This window comes from Lissotriton helveticus, chromosome 7 (genome assembly GCF_964261635.1).
Source record: "Lissotriton helveticus chromosome 7, aLisHel1.1, whole genome shotgun sequence".
Taxonomy (NCBI): domain Eukaryota; kingdom Metazoa; phylum Chordata; class Amphibia; order Caudata; family Salamandridae; genus Lissotriton; species Lissotriton helveticus.
In genome coordinates, this window is record NC_136068.1 from 1,323,611,068 (window position 1) to 1,323,627,010 (window position 15,943).

At 44.2% G+C, this 15,943-nt stretch overlaps 1 protein-coding gene across 8 annotated transcripts in view; it reads right to left on the reverse strand.

Annotated features, from left to right (window-relative positions):
* The window catches only part of TNRC6C (trinucleotide repeat containing adaptor 6C), a 992,178-nt gene that overhangs the window by 498,216 nt on the left and 478,019 nt on the right, over window positions 1-15,943 (reverse strand). For 5 of the 8 annotated variants that reach the window (XM_078654625.1, XM_078654624.1, XM_078654628.1 and 2 more), the window contains one exon: window positions 2,752-2,901. The exons of the other annotated variants lie outside the window; for them this stretch is intronic. In XM_078654625.1, the coding sequence (XP_078510751.1) occupies window positions 2,752-2,901 (150 nt within the window). The remainder of the gene's footprint in view (window positions 1-2,751; window positions 2,902-15,943) is intronic. 8 annotated transcript variants of the gene reach the window in all.

The following is a 15,943-nucleotide window of genomic DNA, read 5'->3' on the forward strand; positions in this document are numbered from 1 at the left end:
TCCTCATTTAATAACTTGCTCGCCCTCATTTGGCGATTTCTGGACTTGTCTGCCATTTCTCGCTGTGCAGGGTTGGCTTATATTTATTCTTGTTGATGTTGCTTTATTTTCGCCTGGTGTGTCATTCACTGATTTCTGGGGTCAGTTCCTTCGATTTCAAAGGTTCGCTGACTTCCCATGTACCTGTTGCTCCTACTAGACACCCTGTGTCGTTTGGTTCTCAATATGCTGCTCTGTCCTTTTAAGGAGTTCTGGATCTCTCAGAGAGTTAGATTGTTGCCTCTCTCCCCAGTCCCTTTTCGGGTTGTTGTTGAGTCACCGCACCGTTCGTGCGTTATACCGTGGGTTCGATTTTATGGGCAGTGGGTTTCTTTTGCGGTAATTTCTCACTGTTCCCGTGTGACCGCTTAATCTCCCATTGGCGCCACGGCTACTCTACCCTTCGGTTCGCTCACCGGCGGGAGGCTGCCGTCTCACCCCGCCCCAGCGCCACCTCCGCCGCACTACGCGGCGAGGCGAAAACAGACACACCCCCCAGCCAGTTCACTCACCACCGGGTTCTTCGCCGCTTCAATCTTCCACAATCTTGTTTCACGGCGAATCCTCAAAACGCCTTCTTGTGGAGCCACGGTAGTTGCAGCAGAGGTATCGGTCGTTCGTTCTCCAACTCGCACTTCCTGGATTCGTCTACTCCGACCGCCCCACCTCACTCGAGAGTGCCCGTGATGCGCGTTCCAGTCCTCGCGCTAAATTTTACTTCGTCTCTTCTCACCACAATTCCTCATGGATGAAGTCACGGCACTGCAGCAGGTTAGTTTCAAGATATTTTATTTACACACCATGTGCAAATTAAAGTGCATCAAATAGTGGTCTACGCGTTTCGGCTACTCCTAGCCTTCTACTGGACCATAGAGTGCTGTGGTCTAGACCTCATTTTTAAAGTGCTTAGTGCTAAGTACCCTTTTCCATTTCCTTGGTCATCTAGACCGACAACCCTGCACAGTTAATTATCGGCATGTTTGCACAGCCATTTTGCAAGTCCATATTATTGTAATATATATACACTTCTATCGCATGCACTTTTTTTTAGCATTTTTTTTTAAATTTTTCCTTTAAGTATTATTTCAATAGATTTGCGTACCACGTTTTAGCAGTACATAGAATTTTTAGTATGACGTTCAGTCGGATGAGGAGTGGATGTTATGTCCATATAGGTACCCTAATAGAGGCTCAAGTAGTTGCCTAACCCTTCACCTATATTCTCCCTACTATTGCACTACATAACGATTCTTAGTACTGACCTTTTACCTAGTTACGGTGATGTCCAAAGATGACATGGGGTTCTCTCCGAAAAGCTTATGCCTCATTCATTATGCAGGAGGATTCTTGGAATCACAGCAGGACAAGCAAGCCTACCATCTCTTGCATAAAAACGACTTATAAGGGTCATTCCTTCCGTCATCCCAGTCCAACACGACATATCCCTGGGTGTACCACTTTGGATATATATACAGCATCTCTTGCTGAGATAGTCAGCGGAGAAAAGGACTTTCATGCCAACAAACTGACGTGAGACACTGAAGCTCCTGCATGCAGATACTCCAGCTCGCAGTGGTCTAACATCCTTTGCGGGGTGTCCAACTCGAGACCAAGACAAGGTCCCACAGTCCCTCACTCCAGGTAATGGGGTTGACTTTATCCAAGAGGGATTCTTGGCTTTACACCCACGCATAAACTAGGTACACTTAGGTACATCTAGTCAGGTACTCATCATAGGAGCACGCATTTTACGGTCATGTATTTTATATACTGGCCTGTATTCATTGCTTTAGCACAATGGTAGAAATCTACCATGCTTTTACTCTGTTAGTGCTCATAATCATTTATATCTGTTACTGTCTGATTGTTTCAGCACATCTATTTTACACTCAAATGATGCTAGTTCAATAAATGCTTATTGAGAAACGCCCCCACGATTTATTCTGTGTATCTCTCTCCGACAAAGTGAGCACGAGTGACTGAGTGAAAAGTAGTACACTGTTTCCACGATCCTGAGGGATCTGTGTTGTCATGTTCGATAGTTGCCAAGAACTATTCTCTCCTTGATAAGTGGAGTTTCTAGTAGCACTGTGAGCTAGCTGGTATACAGGCTGACATATCCGGTAGGGGTGTCCAGATTCAGTCGGACTCCAATCCTACAGTATATGTTGTCTAAACATGCAGATCCTATATAGGTTTATAGGAACTACACGATACAAGGAGAGCTGGGCACAAACACGATTTTAATAAATGTGTTCGTTTTATAAAGGTTATGGATAATATTTTACAGAGAAATCCCAGTCCAGTGTAAGAGGATATTCTAATTCATGTGTTTGTAAGAAATCGATTAGGCTGATGAAAGACTATGCAAAATAAATGTCTGGGGTGACGGCAGCATACGGTCAACATATGCTGAAACGGAGTAAGCGTGCAAGAGCACTTGGTGTGAAAGCCAGATGTAGAAACGATAGCAAAATCAAATTCACTTGGCAAAAGATTTTAATGGAAAAAGAATCTGCAGCTTTTGAGAGAACAGCCGTCGTATCGCAAGCTACTGAACTCGGGAGGGAGGAATACATTCTGACAACTAAAGGTAGTGAACATTCTCCAACCATCCATCTTCACTCTGTCAATACTTTCTCATCCACCCACAGCCAATCATAGGGATTGAAAAAGAGGTGGTTAAACTAACCTCTTGCAACCTAGCCTTACCTGTCGAGAAGAATTCAAGTTTTGCATGCCCAGCCCTGTGGCAATCCCGCCCAGGGCCTGATTTGGGAGTGCACTGTTTGAATGGGGGAGCTTCAGGCTTGGTGAAGGCAAAAATGGTGAAGAAGTGGGCTCTTCCGTTAGGCCGCCGTCCTGATTGGAGAATGAGAGTGTGAGCTGTAGGCCAGGTCGGGCAGCAGACAAAGCACAACAGTTGCCCATGAAAATGAATTAAAACAATGAGATATGAGAATGGATGATCAACATTATAAAACAAAAAGATGGTCCATGAGCAACAAAAAAGTGAAAGAAAAGAAAAACAGGATTACTTTTTTTCTGCCTGCATTCACATGCATGTTTAGCATAAATCACATCTAAAGAGGCACTAAAGATAAAGAGTCTCCATTTGTTTACCTTTATTTCTTTGTATGAGTATATTGCCTCATGTGATACATACAGGCCTAACAAAACATTTTGTTCACTCAGATAAGTTGTTCCTCCAACCACCCTCATAAGAAACAGTGACTCAAACATCCTGATAAACACACCTTATAGTTTCTGATATTGTGAATACAATTTAGCTAAACGGACCAGGACTTTTAATCCTGGGAAGATTCAGGATGTATATATGGCAGGCCACAAAATGGACCTTTTGTTGCCACAAGCTACTGAAAAATTGAACATGGTAATAGGAGTCCGATACTGATCGGAACACTCACTGACCACAGGTGCAACGTTCCTGAGGCAGAGATGAAGTAAGAATCTGAATAAATCTTTCCCAAAGCCATGTACATCTCAGGCCGACATGAAAGACCTTCTAAATGGCTTTCAGCAGAATAAGGCTTGGAAAAAATGAAAATGACACTGGAGTAATCGTAATCATATTGGAAATTTTGTGTTACTCTTGATGATAAATTGTGTAAAGTTGCTCCCCTTCGTGTAATCAGGAGCTCACAAATCCTACATTGGGAGCACAGGAACAACAAACGTAGCGGGCACGGAGAGCTGCTGCTGTTCGTGTTCTGTTGCATTTATCGCTATTTTTTTAAGCAAAGAATGAATCCTCTGGTTTATTTTCAACATGAAGGTGCATTTTGCACTAAGAAAATAGCACTAAAAGCTGGGGTATGCGCCTCGCATAATTCGGTGTGATCGCAAATAGGTTTGCTGTAATTCAGAGGATATGTGCTTATCAAAGAAGGCAGTACTGTTCATCTCAACGTCCTTAGAGTGACAGACAGCCAAACCAGTAACAGAGTCTTATGTTAACATTCAAACACTGTCAGCCCACAGAGTCTGTCACACAATACCTTCTGACCCCACTCAATCTAGTAAAGTCAAAAGGAGATTGCTAAAGCAGCGCCTGCAATTTGGCTAGTCACACTGAGTATGAACGATGGACAAGAAAAGTTTCAGCAGTAGGAAGTGTGGACTTCCTTAAGTGAGGGACTGTAGGAGCCAGAGTGAAAATATGTGAGATGGGTGCAAGATCAATCCAGGACCTGAGGAGAGCAGGGTCTGGATCCAAAGCCGAGACAATTAAAAGCCTCAAGTACATGCATCTGTGTGCGCATATTTTTATATGCGTGTGTGTGTGCGTGTCTCTGCTATTCTGTCCGTCCCCAATAAACAGCATCGATCCATAAAGGTATGCCTGGTGTTATTAACCCCCAAAAGTATATGATACCCCATCATAAGTGGTTCCCCTCTGGCACAGCTGTATCCATTCACAGAATAATAGTGGGGATGGAATTATAATAGCCATCCTTTATATAATTATAGCATTCTTGGTGGAGCTTTGGCCTAATGGCAGCCATCACAGACTTTTTAAGAGCATCACTGATCTAATTTTAGCCATCCCTGATAAACTGGTGGTCACATCTCACATAATAACGTGGGCATCTGGGCCATAATGTTGTCAATGCTCGTCACAAGGGAGGCCATGGTATGATGGTGGGCATTATTCGCATATCCCAGACATCCATTGTGTTATGGCAATCATCCATTGCTTATGATTGTAATACCTGGACATATTAAGCAGAATCTGTCCATGTGAGGCATTTGTACATTTGAGTACTTGATAAAGATGCAAGCTGATGTTTGTGCGGTGTACATACTAAAAATTAAAAGATGTTTTGAAAGAAAAATCTATATTTGCAGAAAAGGTTTTTAATCTAGAAAATGAAGTGTTTGCCCAAAATGGTAAGTGGTATTTGATAGAAAAATAGGTGTATTTTCAGAAACTGATAGTCAGATGTAGGAAAGTGGGTTTCTGTTGCAATACCCCCTCACTTTTTGCCAGATTTCTGATGCCCTTTGATTGTGTATGTGCTGGGATCCTGCTAACCAGGCCCCAGCACCTGTGTTCTTTCCCTAAACTGTACCATTGTTACCACCTATGGCATGCCTCTGGCCCACATACAAATCCCTTGTATAAGGTATCAGAGGTACCTTGGGCCTTATGAACAGAGGGTCCCTTAGGGCTGCAGCATGTATTGTGCCACCCTAAAGGACCCAACACTAAACACATACACACTTGCATTGCAGGCTATGTGTTGTGGTGTACCTAACCTAAAAGTCGACATGGCACACCTTCCTGGGTGCCATGCCTGCACAACACTGCCTGTGGCATAGGTAAGTCACCCCTCTAGCAGGCCTTAGAGCTCCACGGCACGGTGCACTATACCACAGGTGAGGGCATAGCTCCATGAGCAATATGCCCCTACAGTGTCTGTGCCATTCACAGACATTGTAAGTGCAGTGAAGCCATTTTGAGTACATGGGCTGGGAGTTTGTCAACACAAACTCCACAGCTCCATGATGGCTTTACTGAAGACTGAAAGGTTTGTTATCAAACTTCTCAACATAATAAACCAACACTGATGCCAGTGTCGTATTTATTACAAAATACACTGAAAGGGCATCTTTGAGATGCCCCCTGAAAAATGAACAGCTCCTAGTTCATTGGCTGACTGGTCCCTGCCAGCTTACCACCACCAGACAGGTTTCTGATCTCATGGGGTGAAAACCTTTGTGCACTCAGAGGTCAGAAACAAAGCCTGCTCTGGGTGGAGTTCCTTCTCACCTCCCCCTTGTAGGAACAGCAACACGTGGCAGTGAGCCTCAAACGCTCGCACCTTGTGTTATGCTGATTTGAGCAGCTCCAACTAGTGGAGATGCCCACTCCTATGTCCAAACCCTACTTTTTGGTGGCAGGATAGGCGACAAAATTAGTAAGCAGAGCAGGAGTGTCCACATTGGTCTGGAACACCCATAGGGTGGCCAGGAGAAGAGGTGAACTATTCTCTTAGAAATTTTCCATCTTGAATTGGAGAATTAGGTCCAATAAGAACAGGGATGTGCCCTTCTCCCCAAAGGGAGGGTGCACCCAAAGGGTGTAGGCACTGTAGGGGACAGCAGTTGTTAGCTACTACCCCTGGACCTCAGTAAAACCCTTAAGGAAAATGTTACTTACCAGTATGCATCTGTTCTTGGCATGTAGAGCTGTAGATCCGCATACTTTTGCATAGATCGTCATCTGGTGTTGGGCTCCGATGTTTGCACTTTGTTATTGTAGAAGTCTTTGTAGTCACAAGATAGGTGACTCTTCTTCTTGTTAGTAGTGTGGATGGGCATCAACCTCATCCTTAGATTGTTTTGGCATGAAGGGTGATGATGGAGTTAGTAAGAAATAGAAAGATGTCCATGTGTAATGTATCTAGGAAAGATAGTACTGCAACACATAGGTGTCTGGGGAGGCGGGTAGGCGGATGTGGATCTACAGCTCTACGTGCCAAGAACCGATGCATACTGGCAAGTAGCATTTTCCGTTTGAGGCATATGAGCTGTAGATCGCATACTTTTAAATAGACTATACAGCAGTTCCCCTGTTAGCGGTTGCTACCTGTATGCGTTGCAGTAGTTTGAAAAAGTGATTAGTACAGCCTGGCCCACACTAGCTTGTTGTTTTGCTTTCACATCTACACAGAAGTGTTTTGTGAAAATGTGCGGTGTAAACCATGTTGCGGCTTTGCAAATGTCATCCATGGGGATGTTTCCTAAGAATGCCATGGATGCCCCTATTTTGTGTGTGGAATGAGCTCTAGGGGGAATGGTTAAAGTACACTTTGCTTTTTGGTAACATATTTGAATGCATTTAACGATCCACCTGGCAATTCCAGATTTTGCCCTTATGGGGTTGTTAGAAAGCTACGAAAATGTGTTTAGTTTTCCTGAAACTTTTTGTCCTTTCAATGTAGTAAAGAATAGCTCTTGATGTCAAGCGTATGAGCCCGTTCAGCTACTGAGTCTGGTTGAGGAAAAAATACTGGGCGCTCAACACACTGGGTAAGGTGGAAAGCTGAAACTACTTTAGGTAAGAATTTAGGGTTTCTCCTAAGACCACTTTGTTGTGATATATTTGCAAAAATGGTTCTTGTATGGTTAATGCCTGGAGTTCACTTACTCTTCTGAGAGATGTGATGGCCACAAGGAAAGTCACAGGGGAATGTAATTAATAAAATATCTACTTGTCCATGGGGCAGGTTGCTTCATAAATCTAGTTGTCCTGTAACAAAATCCACTTGTCCCTTTGGTGCCATGTAGTACGGCGACAAATTATGGCAGCAATCTCATTATTTAAGAGCTCTGATATAGCATCTCTGATTATGCCAGGACTTATATCATACTAGTGTTTGAATACTTTTAATCCCCTTATGTTCCCACAGATCTACAAACTGGAGCTGAAGGTAGTGGTAAGCAATAGTTCCAGGGTTAGAATGCCCTTTTGAGCCTGTGCAAACCTACTAACTTGCATGTTTTAAGGGTTTTTAACATTTCTTCTCCGATCTTTTCCCATACTGAGACATTTTGGAAATGTATTACTTAGAATGGCAGACGTAAACCTTCCAGAGTAAGGAAAAAAGTGGTTGGAAGGAAAGTAAACACCCAGATTTTTGCATGAGCAAATCTACACATGCATTTTTGCTCATGCTAAAATGCAGTTCACAAATATTTTCTAGGAGTACTATTTCTTGTCCTACTTCTGTACATTCTTGGGAATTTACAAAAGCCGTATAGATGCACTTAATGCAAGGACATATACCATGGGTGCACTTGAGTCTAATTTGGTCTGGTGTTGACCATGACCTTTTGCGTTTATTAAAATTCTGTCTCTCTAACCCTCTCTCTGTATCGGCTGGCTGCACTGTGAGCGATAGCACTCTGTTCTTTCACAAGGAGCATGTTGGCACACAAAGTAGTCTTGTTCAGTGCCAGTAACTACTGTGGCAGTATGTGCTTTTTGGGACCAAAACAATTCACACATTGACAAAACTAAAAAGCTGACCACCAATTTAAGACCTACTGGCTTTGCCAAAGGTTGTTTATTTTTATTTCTGATAATCTTATTGAAACTGCACTGATGTTCCATTATGATGAATATTTTTGGGAAATATTAGCATGCTTCAACACATGTTACTAAATGATGCTGCAAAGAAATGGTACGTGCAATTTTACAGTAGGTTAGCGAAATGTTTTTTCCTGCTTTCATTTTTTTATGAACGTTTTATTTTGAAAACAAAGAATCATCAATGTTGCTTTTGAGCTTCTGCAAATATTTGCATCAAATCAGACCATACTGGGAGCATTATACATAGCCTCATATTGCTAAACTTTGAAAACGTGTGTACACATTTTTACACTGGAACACTGTCAGTAGTGCAGTTAAAGTTCACAAAATTTACTTGGAGTTCTCACCCTAATAATAAAGGTATTCAATTAATGAACCATAAATAAAAGTTGAACAGCATTAACATATGGACAAAAATATGACCTTAACTGCAGACAGTGCCCTTCTCTGATCCATAATGTGGTACTGCAAAAAGGCAGCCTAAAGGTTTGTGCTGCAGGGGGTTGGGCCTACTTGTCCCACGGACAAAAACACATGAAAATGTGTTGCCCTTGACCCCAAACAATATGTCCTGGGCGTCTGGTTATAAGAATTCCACATCCCTGAAGCCAATTTCCATGTAAGGAATTGCAATTCAAATGTAAGTAAAGGTTCACATAGGGGACCCATGAGCCTAGTAAGGACATCGTTTAAATTCCATACTGGAGAGGGTGGAATTCTGGGAGGAAATATTCTTTTAAGGCCTTTCATGAATGCTTTGATGGGAGGTATACTAAACAATGATAAGTGTTGTCTGTTTTGTAAGAAAGCTGCAATAGCAGCAAGATGCAATTGTATAGATGTGTATGCCAGATTACATCTTTGTAGATGCAGGAGATAACCGATAATGTTTTGAGTTGAAGCATCTAGTGGATTGATTGTGTTATTGCAGTAAATAACAAATCTTTTCAATTTAGCTGCAAGCATGCCGTAGTGGTAGGACGTCTAGCTTCTTTAATGAGGTTCACACAGTCTGGTGGGAGACTGAGGTAACCCAACTCTAAGACTTCAGGAGCCAGATCGCTAGGTTCAATTGAGCTGGTTCTCTCTCCATGGTTCTGTGTAAGAAGCTTTGGGGAGAGATGCATTTTTTGGTACATAACTACTGAGAGTTCTAGCAGTGTCATGTACCATGTTTGTTGGACCCATGTTAGAGCAGCCAGGATCATTGTGAGAGACTGTTGCTTGAGTTTGTGCACTAGTAACGGAATGAGCGGAAAAGCGTACGCAAATCTGCCTGACCATATCGCATTGCCTTTGGACAATGGGTGTGGATACATGGAGGCGAACTTTGGGCATTTTGTGTTTAATGTGTGGTTAACAGATCTATGTCTGGGTGGCCCCACATTTGAAAAAACTGAAGAACTTGCGGATGAAGTTGTTGACGACTAAGCAGATCCGCAATTTGATTGTGTATCCCAGGTAGATGCTCTGATAAGAGGTATATCTTTTGAGGAATGGCCCGTCTCCAAATGCTCTGTGCTAGGCATGATAGCTGCAGAGTGTGTGCCCCCCCCCTGTTTTTGTATATAGTGCATTGCTGTCATGTTGTCCATCTGGACGGGGACAATTTTGCCTAGGAGATGTTTCTGAAAAGACTTTAGAGCAAGAAATATGGCTAGTAACTCCAGGTGATTGATGTGGAGGAGTTTTTGTGGAGGGGTCCACAAACCTTGGATGGTGTGGTTCAAGAGATGAGCTCCCCGGCCGGTGAGCGATGCGTCTGCTGTTAGTACTATTTGTGGAACCGGGTCTAAGAACGGCCGCCCTTTGCAAAGATTTTGTGTGTTCCACCATTGCAGAAAGCGATATGTGCGGATGTCTACCAGCACCAGATCTGTAAGATGACCTTGAGCTTGGTTCCACTGTTGAGCTAGACATTCTTTTAACAGACACATGTGGAGTCTTGGGAAAGGGACAATTAAGATGCAAGAGGCCATCTGCCCTATTAACTGCATGAACACTCGAGCTGGTAGCGAGTGTTGCGGTTGAAATTCTGTCATGAGGGCTTGCAGACTGGCAATAAATCAATCAGTACATTTGTAGAGCGCGCTACATACCTGTGAGGGTCTCAAGGCGCTGGGGGGCGGGGGACGGCCACTGCTGCTACTGATCGAAGAGCCAGGTCTTGAGAAGTCTTCTGAAGGCCAGCATGTCTTGGGTCTGCCGTAGGTCGGTGGGGAGGGTGTTCCAGGTCTTGGCGGCGAGGAAGGAGAAGGATCTGCCGCCGGCGGTGGTTTTCCGGATGCGTGGAACTGTGGCGAGGGAGAGGTTGGCCGAGCGGAGGCTATGGGTAGGGGTGTAGAAGCTGAGTCGGTCGTTGAGGTATGCTGGTCCGGCGTTGTGAAGGGCCCTGTGTGCGTGGATGAGGAGTTTGAAGGTGATTCTCTTGTTGACGGTGGTTCCCGACTCCCTCTCAAAAATGCCCCGGAGATCCAGCAACTAAACACTGGACTCCAAGCAACCCTCAATGGGGAAGGGGGAGTGGATAAAACAACAAACAAGAAGAGACTGGTCCTGAAACTTGTCCTCTCTTGAGTAGTCTACTTTCTCCTTGATGCTGGAGAGCTTACTCATCAGAGGGAATCTAAGATATAGAACACAGATAATGTTAACCTACTCTACTCTATTCTATACCTTATTTACTAGTCGCTTTTACCTACCCTACTTTTCAGGAACTAAGCCTCTCCTCTATACTTCCTTCTAATTGCTTCTTAATGGTGTGTTACCTTCTGCACCATGTGAAAATCCTGAAAAAACACACAATTCTCTTCAGTACTATGTCTAACCTTTCTCTTTTCTTTTTCTATGCTTTTAAAATCTTCTCACTTACTTCTTATGGTACTCTTTTTTCTTCTAATTAATTCTTTCTTGTTATTCCAATAAGTGGCGCTAGTCTTCCCAATAAAGGTACTGTCTAATGCTCACCATTTGTTTTCTTGTATCTTTCTTCACATGTAAATCTTGTTCTGGCCTTCTGTAAGTATATTTTTAATTTTCTGTCTTTTCCTCTAACACTATGCTTAACGCTAATTAATTTGGTGTCCTCCTTTTCTTTCTTTCTAGGGTTATGATACTCAAATTCAGGTAAGTTCTTTAATTATACATAGTCAATATTCAAGATCGTTTAATGCAACAGTTGTTTTAAATTATCACCTAGCTCTGTCTTCTTTTCTTGTGCTGACAGATGGCGCTGGACTCCACGGCTCCGTTTTTAAGAATGAAGAGACCCTCGCCGTTTTCCTGACGGTGCGAAAGATTTCCTCACCACGGACTTCAAGAAATCACTATTCTACCTACTCTGATACGACGCTCAAACCGGACGATTGCCCGACGAAGGTATTCTTTTTAAATAAAATCAGGACGCGATATTTTCTTTGCTGCTACTCCGAATTCTTCCTCAGTGTAGTGCGTATTAGATCGTGAGCGCGAGCTTCACATCCCCACTGGAAACACCTGTGATGGATTCATAAACTAGACCGCCACTAGAAACCAGAGACGGTGGCCATCTTGGAGTTCCTGTATCGAACTAGTCTCGACCAACAATTACTCTGTGGCTGTTCTTTCCGTTTGGGGCCATGCTTTTTCCACGTTAAGGCACCAATTATGGGTTTAACAACTTGGGGAGTTCTGACAGGGTGTCGTCAGTGTTGCTCGAGACTCTAAGGGTGTCCTTGTGGATGATGGCGATTCCCCCTCCGTTGGTGCGGTCTCTGTGGGAGATCTTGTAGCCCTCTGGGATGGCTGTGGCGATGTCTGGTGCCGAGGTGTTCAGCCAGGTCTATGTCAAGAAGGCAACGTCGGGGGCGGTTGAGTCTAGAAGGTCCCAGAGTTCGATGGCGTGCTTGCGGGCAGAGCAGGTGTTGAGGAGGATGCATCGGAGGCGGTTGAGTTCTCTTGATGGTTTGGCTGGTTGGGTGCTGGTGAAGCTGCAGTTCCGGCAGGTGAAGGTTTCTTGAGTGCACTTCAGGATGGCTTGGTAGCAGGAGTGATTTCGTCCGGGGTTGAGTGTGTGGAGCCACAAAGAAGAGACAATGGTAAGAATAAAGAGGCCCAAACAGGCCCGTAGCAAGGACCGGATCCGCGTTGTACGCGGAAAAGGTAAAAACTGACGTAGCCACGCCGGGGTGGGTCTTATGTGACGTCGCTGACGTCACGTACGCGGACGCCTGGGCGGAGTCGCGTGGTGTCACCCCGACCTTGGCGCGCAGGGATGCTGTGGCAAAAGTTTTCCGGATCCAGTCTCACGCCTGGCGATAATTCTTCGAGAAGGAATCTGCGGATAGTAGTCTCCATCCGATTGAGTTCTCGTAAGTGCTTACATGCTGTTTTCCTGCATGCAGGACTAATCCTTAGCGATTGCTGTCACTTAAACTATGTTGTTTGTTTTCAGGAGGGGATTCCAATAAACAAGATTCATGAGATGTCCATGCTGGCTGAACTCGAGCGATGAAAGAGGTGGAATTGATTATGACAGAGGACTATGACCTGATGGAAGCCCCATGATTGGTGGAGAGGAATTGGACAGTCTATCTGTGCGACTCTATAGTTAACTTTGTTTTCTCATTCCCAAGGCCTCATGGGAATAGTAGTTTTTTTGTTATCTTTTAATGGCTGCTATTCAATAAAGTGAAAAAAGAATAGCATAATCCTCGCCTTTGAGTCCTTAATACGATCGAAACTTTACGTTACGATAGCTAGGACATTTTTCATTCTTCCACTTGTAAAGAAAGGCTACCCTTTTGGCATCTGATCCTATGAACTATACACTCATATCATGTTAACCTCTGCCAGCTAAAATATTAAAGCACTAAATCAGCCATTATCTGCTTTCATAAATGAAAAAATCTGCTAAATGAGTCACAATTCGGCTTTTGAAGCCAGTATAGCAAGGAGTCAGCCCTCATAATAGCTGCAGAGAGCATTAGATCTATCATTGATAATGGAGACAATGCAGCCTTGATACTCTTAGATCTGTTTGCAGCATTTCACACGGTCAATCATGTAATTTTAATCAACTGCCTGCACAAGGTAGGAATCACAAATATAGCCCTCTCCTTACTTACCTCCTTTTTGGCTGATAGGGAACAATATATCACGCAGGAGAAATTTACCTCCAGAACTTAGAATCTTCGTTGTGGTGTTCTCCAAGGAGCCTCTCTTAACCCTACTCTATTTAACTTGTACATCAGTCCTTTGGTTAAACTTGTAAAAACTTTTGGTTCTCAGTTGTGTCCTATACGGACGACATACAAATTGTGGTGTCTATTACAGGAAATCCAGTCCATACAGCCTTGCAGTTCCGACTCAGTATGTGAAAAATTGGAACTTGGATGGTGGAAACCTGCCAGAGAGTAAACTGAGGCAAGATCGAAAAGTTACTATTCGGAAACAAAACTAATTTCTGGTTTCCAGATTGGTGGCCACCATATATGGGCCCTATTCCATCCCCAGTGGAAAAGGTTAGAAACTTGAGTCATTATTGACAAAAAAACTCCTTTGAGAACCAAATAAACCATATCGCCTCTTCAGTCTTCTTTCTTTTAAAGATTCTAAGAAAAATGTTACCCTACATTCCTTCCAATCTTCAGAAACGGATCATGTCAGCACTAATTTTATCCAAACTTGACTACTGTAATGGACTATTTACAGGTCTACAACAAAAAATCATATCTAAACTTCAGACCTTACAAAAAGCTGCAGCCAGTCTCATTTTAAGTCTCCCTAAATCTCATTCAGCTACCACAGCACTGAACCAACTGCACTGGCTGCCTGTGAGGAATAGCATTACGTTCAAGGCCTTGTGCACCGCCTTTAAGGCATTACGCAACATTGTACCAGTTGCCTTCAGACAGGTCTTTCGCTGGTACATACTTAGTAGACACCTACGTTCGTCAGGTTCGAAAAATATTGAGGTGTCATAATTCAGACTTGTCTGTTGGGACAGTAGAGGTTTTGTAACTTGTACTGCCAAGTTATGGAACTCCGTTCCTTTCAAACTAAAAATCCCAGACCCTCATACTTTTTAGAAAAAGACTGAAAATGTGGCTCTTTTAATCCAGAGGCCATAGTATAACCACCATGTTGGAAATATTCTCTATATGTGCCTCTGCATTATCTTCTTGATGGGGAGGAGTGATGCTATCGCCTATAGGAAAAGGCATCTGATGGTGTTTTACTACCCTGTTTGTATGTGGGGCGCCGAAAGGAACCGCAAGGAGTGGGATTTTGAAGTGCCCTCATTGATTTGGCAAACTGTGTCCTTAATTTTTTTGTTTCTAATGTTTCGTCCTCTTGGGGACCAAACAGGTGTTGATCAAAAGGGACATTAAGCAGTGTCTGCTCTACCTCTGGCTTAAAGTCAGATGTATGTATCCAAGCATGCCTACGCTGCAGTATACCTTTACTTATACCCATGGCAGCTGTGTCCACTAAGTTGATGGCACATCTGATGGAGTTTGAAATTAATTTACCCTTCTGGATTATTTTGTGGCCTCTTTTTTGTAATCCTAGGTGAAATGTAGGAGGAGTTCCTCTATCTCATCCCAATGGGCCCTGTCGTACCTCACCAACAACCGCCAAGTGTTGGCAATTACCAACGGTTGGCTGACTGTGCTGCCACCCTTTTCCCTGAAGCATCGTATATCCTAGCTGAGCCATGGATCTGTGAGCTGCTGAGCGTCCCTCCCCCACCCCCTCCCCCCCCATTCCCCAGTATCAGACTGTGGGGAACCCTGTGGAGAAATGTCTCTTGTATCACTAAGAGAGTGATGTGGTAAGGGAGGTGGAGGTGGAGGTGGAGGAGGTGCTGGAGGAGAAGCGTGCAATGGTAGCTGTAAAGAACTGTTGTAATGTTCTTTTTATGTTTCTTAGGAGGTACAGGTAGATAACAGGCTTCTTCAAAAGAAATCTGACGTTTTGATCAAGCAGGCACTGACTGTACTGTCTTTGCCAAAATCCGACCAGTATAAGACTGAATATGTATCTTCTGCTTCGCATCGAGCTCTCTTTCATAGTTTTGAGGATCATTTCTGGTGCTGAAATGGATGATTTCGGTGCTGACCTTGATTTTTATTTCGGCACCGAAGTGGTTGAGCCGAAGCAGGGGAGGACTGGGTGCTCTGAGCCAATGCTTTGGATGGTCTGCTTGGCACCAAGATTGGTTGGCTCGATGCAGAAAGTTTCAGCTTGGCTTTCGGTGCTGGGCCTGAGGTCGAGCATCCTTAGCAGATATTCAGTGCCTACCAATCAATCAGAGTACTTGTAAAGCGCGCTACTTACCCGTGAGGGTCTCAAGGCGCTGAGGGGCGGGGTTGACGCTACTGCTCGAAGAGCCAGGTCTTGAGGAGTCTTCTGAAGGCGAGTAGGTCTTGGGCCTGCCGTAGATGGGTAGGGAGGGTGTTCCATGTCTTGGCGGCGACGGAGGAGAAGGGGCTGCCGCCGGAGGTTGTTCATTGGATGCGGGTAACAGAGGCGAGGGCGAGGCTGGCAGAGCGGTGCTGGCGGTGTAGAAGCCGAGTCTGCTGTTCAGGTAGGCTGGTCCGGCATTGTGGTGTGCTTTGTGTGCGTGGGTGAGGAGCTTGAAGGTGATCCTCTTGTCGACGGGGAACCAGTGTAGGTCTCTCAGGTGGGGGGTGATGTGGCTGCGGCGGGGGACGTGGACGATCAGTCGGGCGGAGGCGTTTTGGATGCGTTATAGTAGTCGTAGGTGTTTGGTGGGGTTCCTGTGTAGAGTGCGTTGCCGTA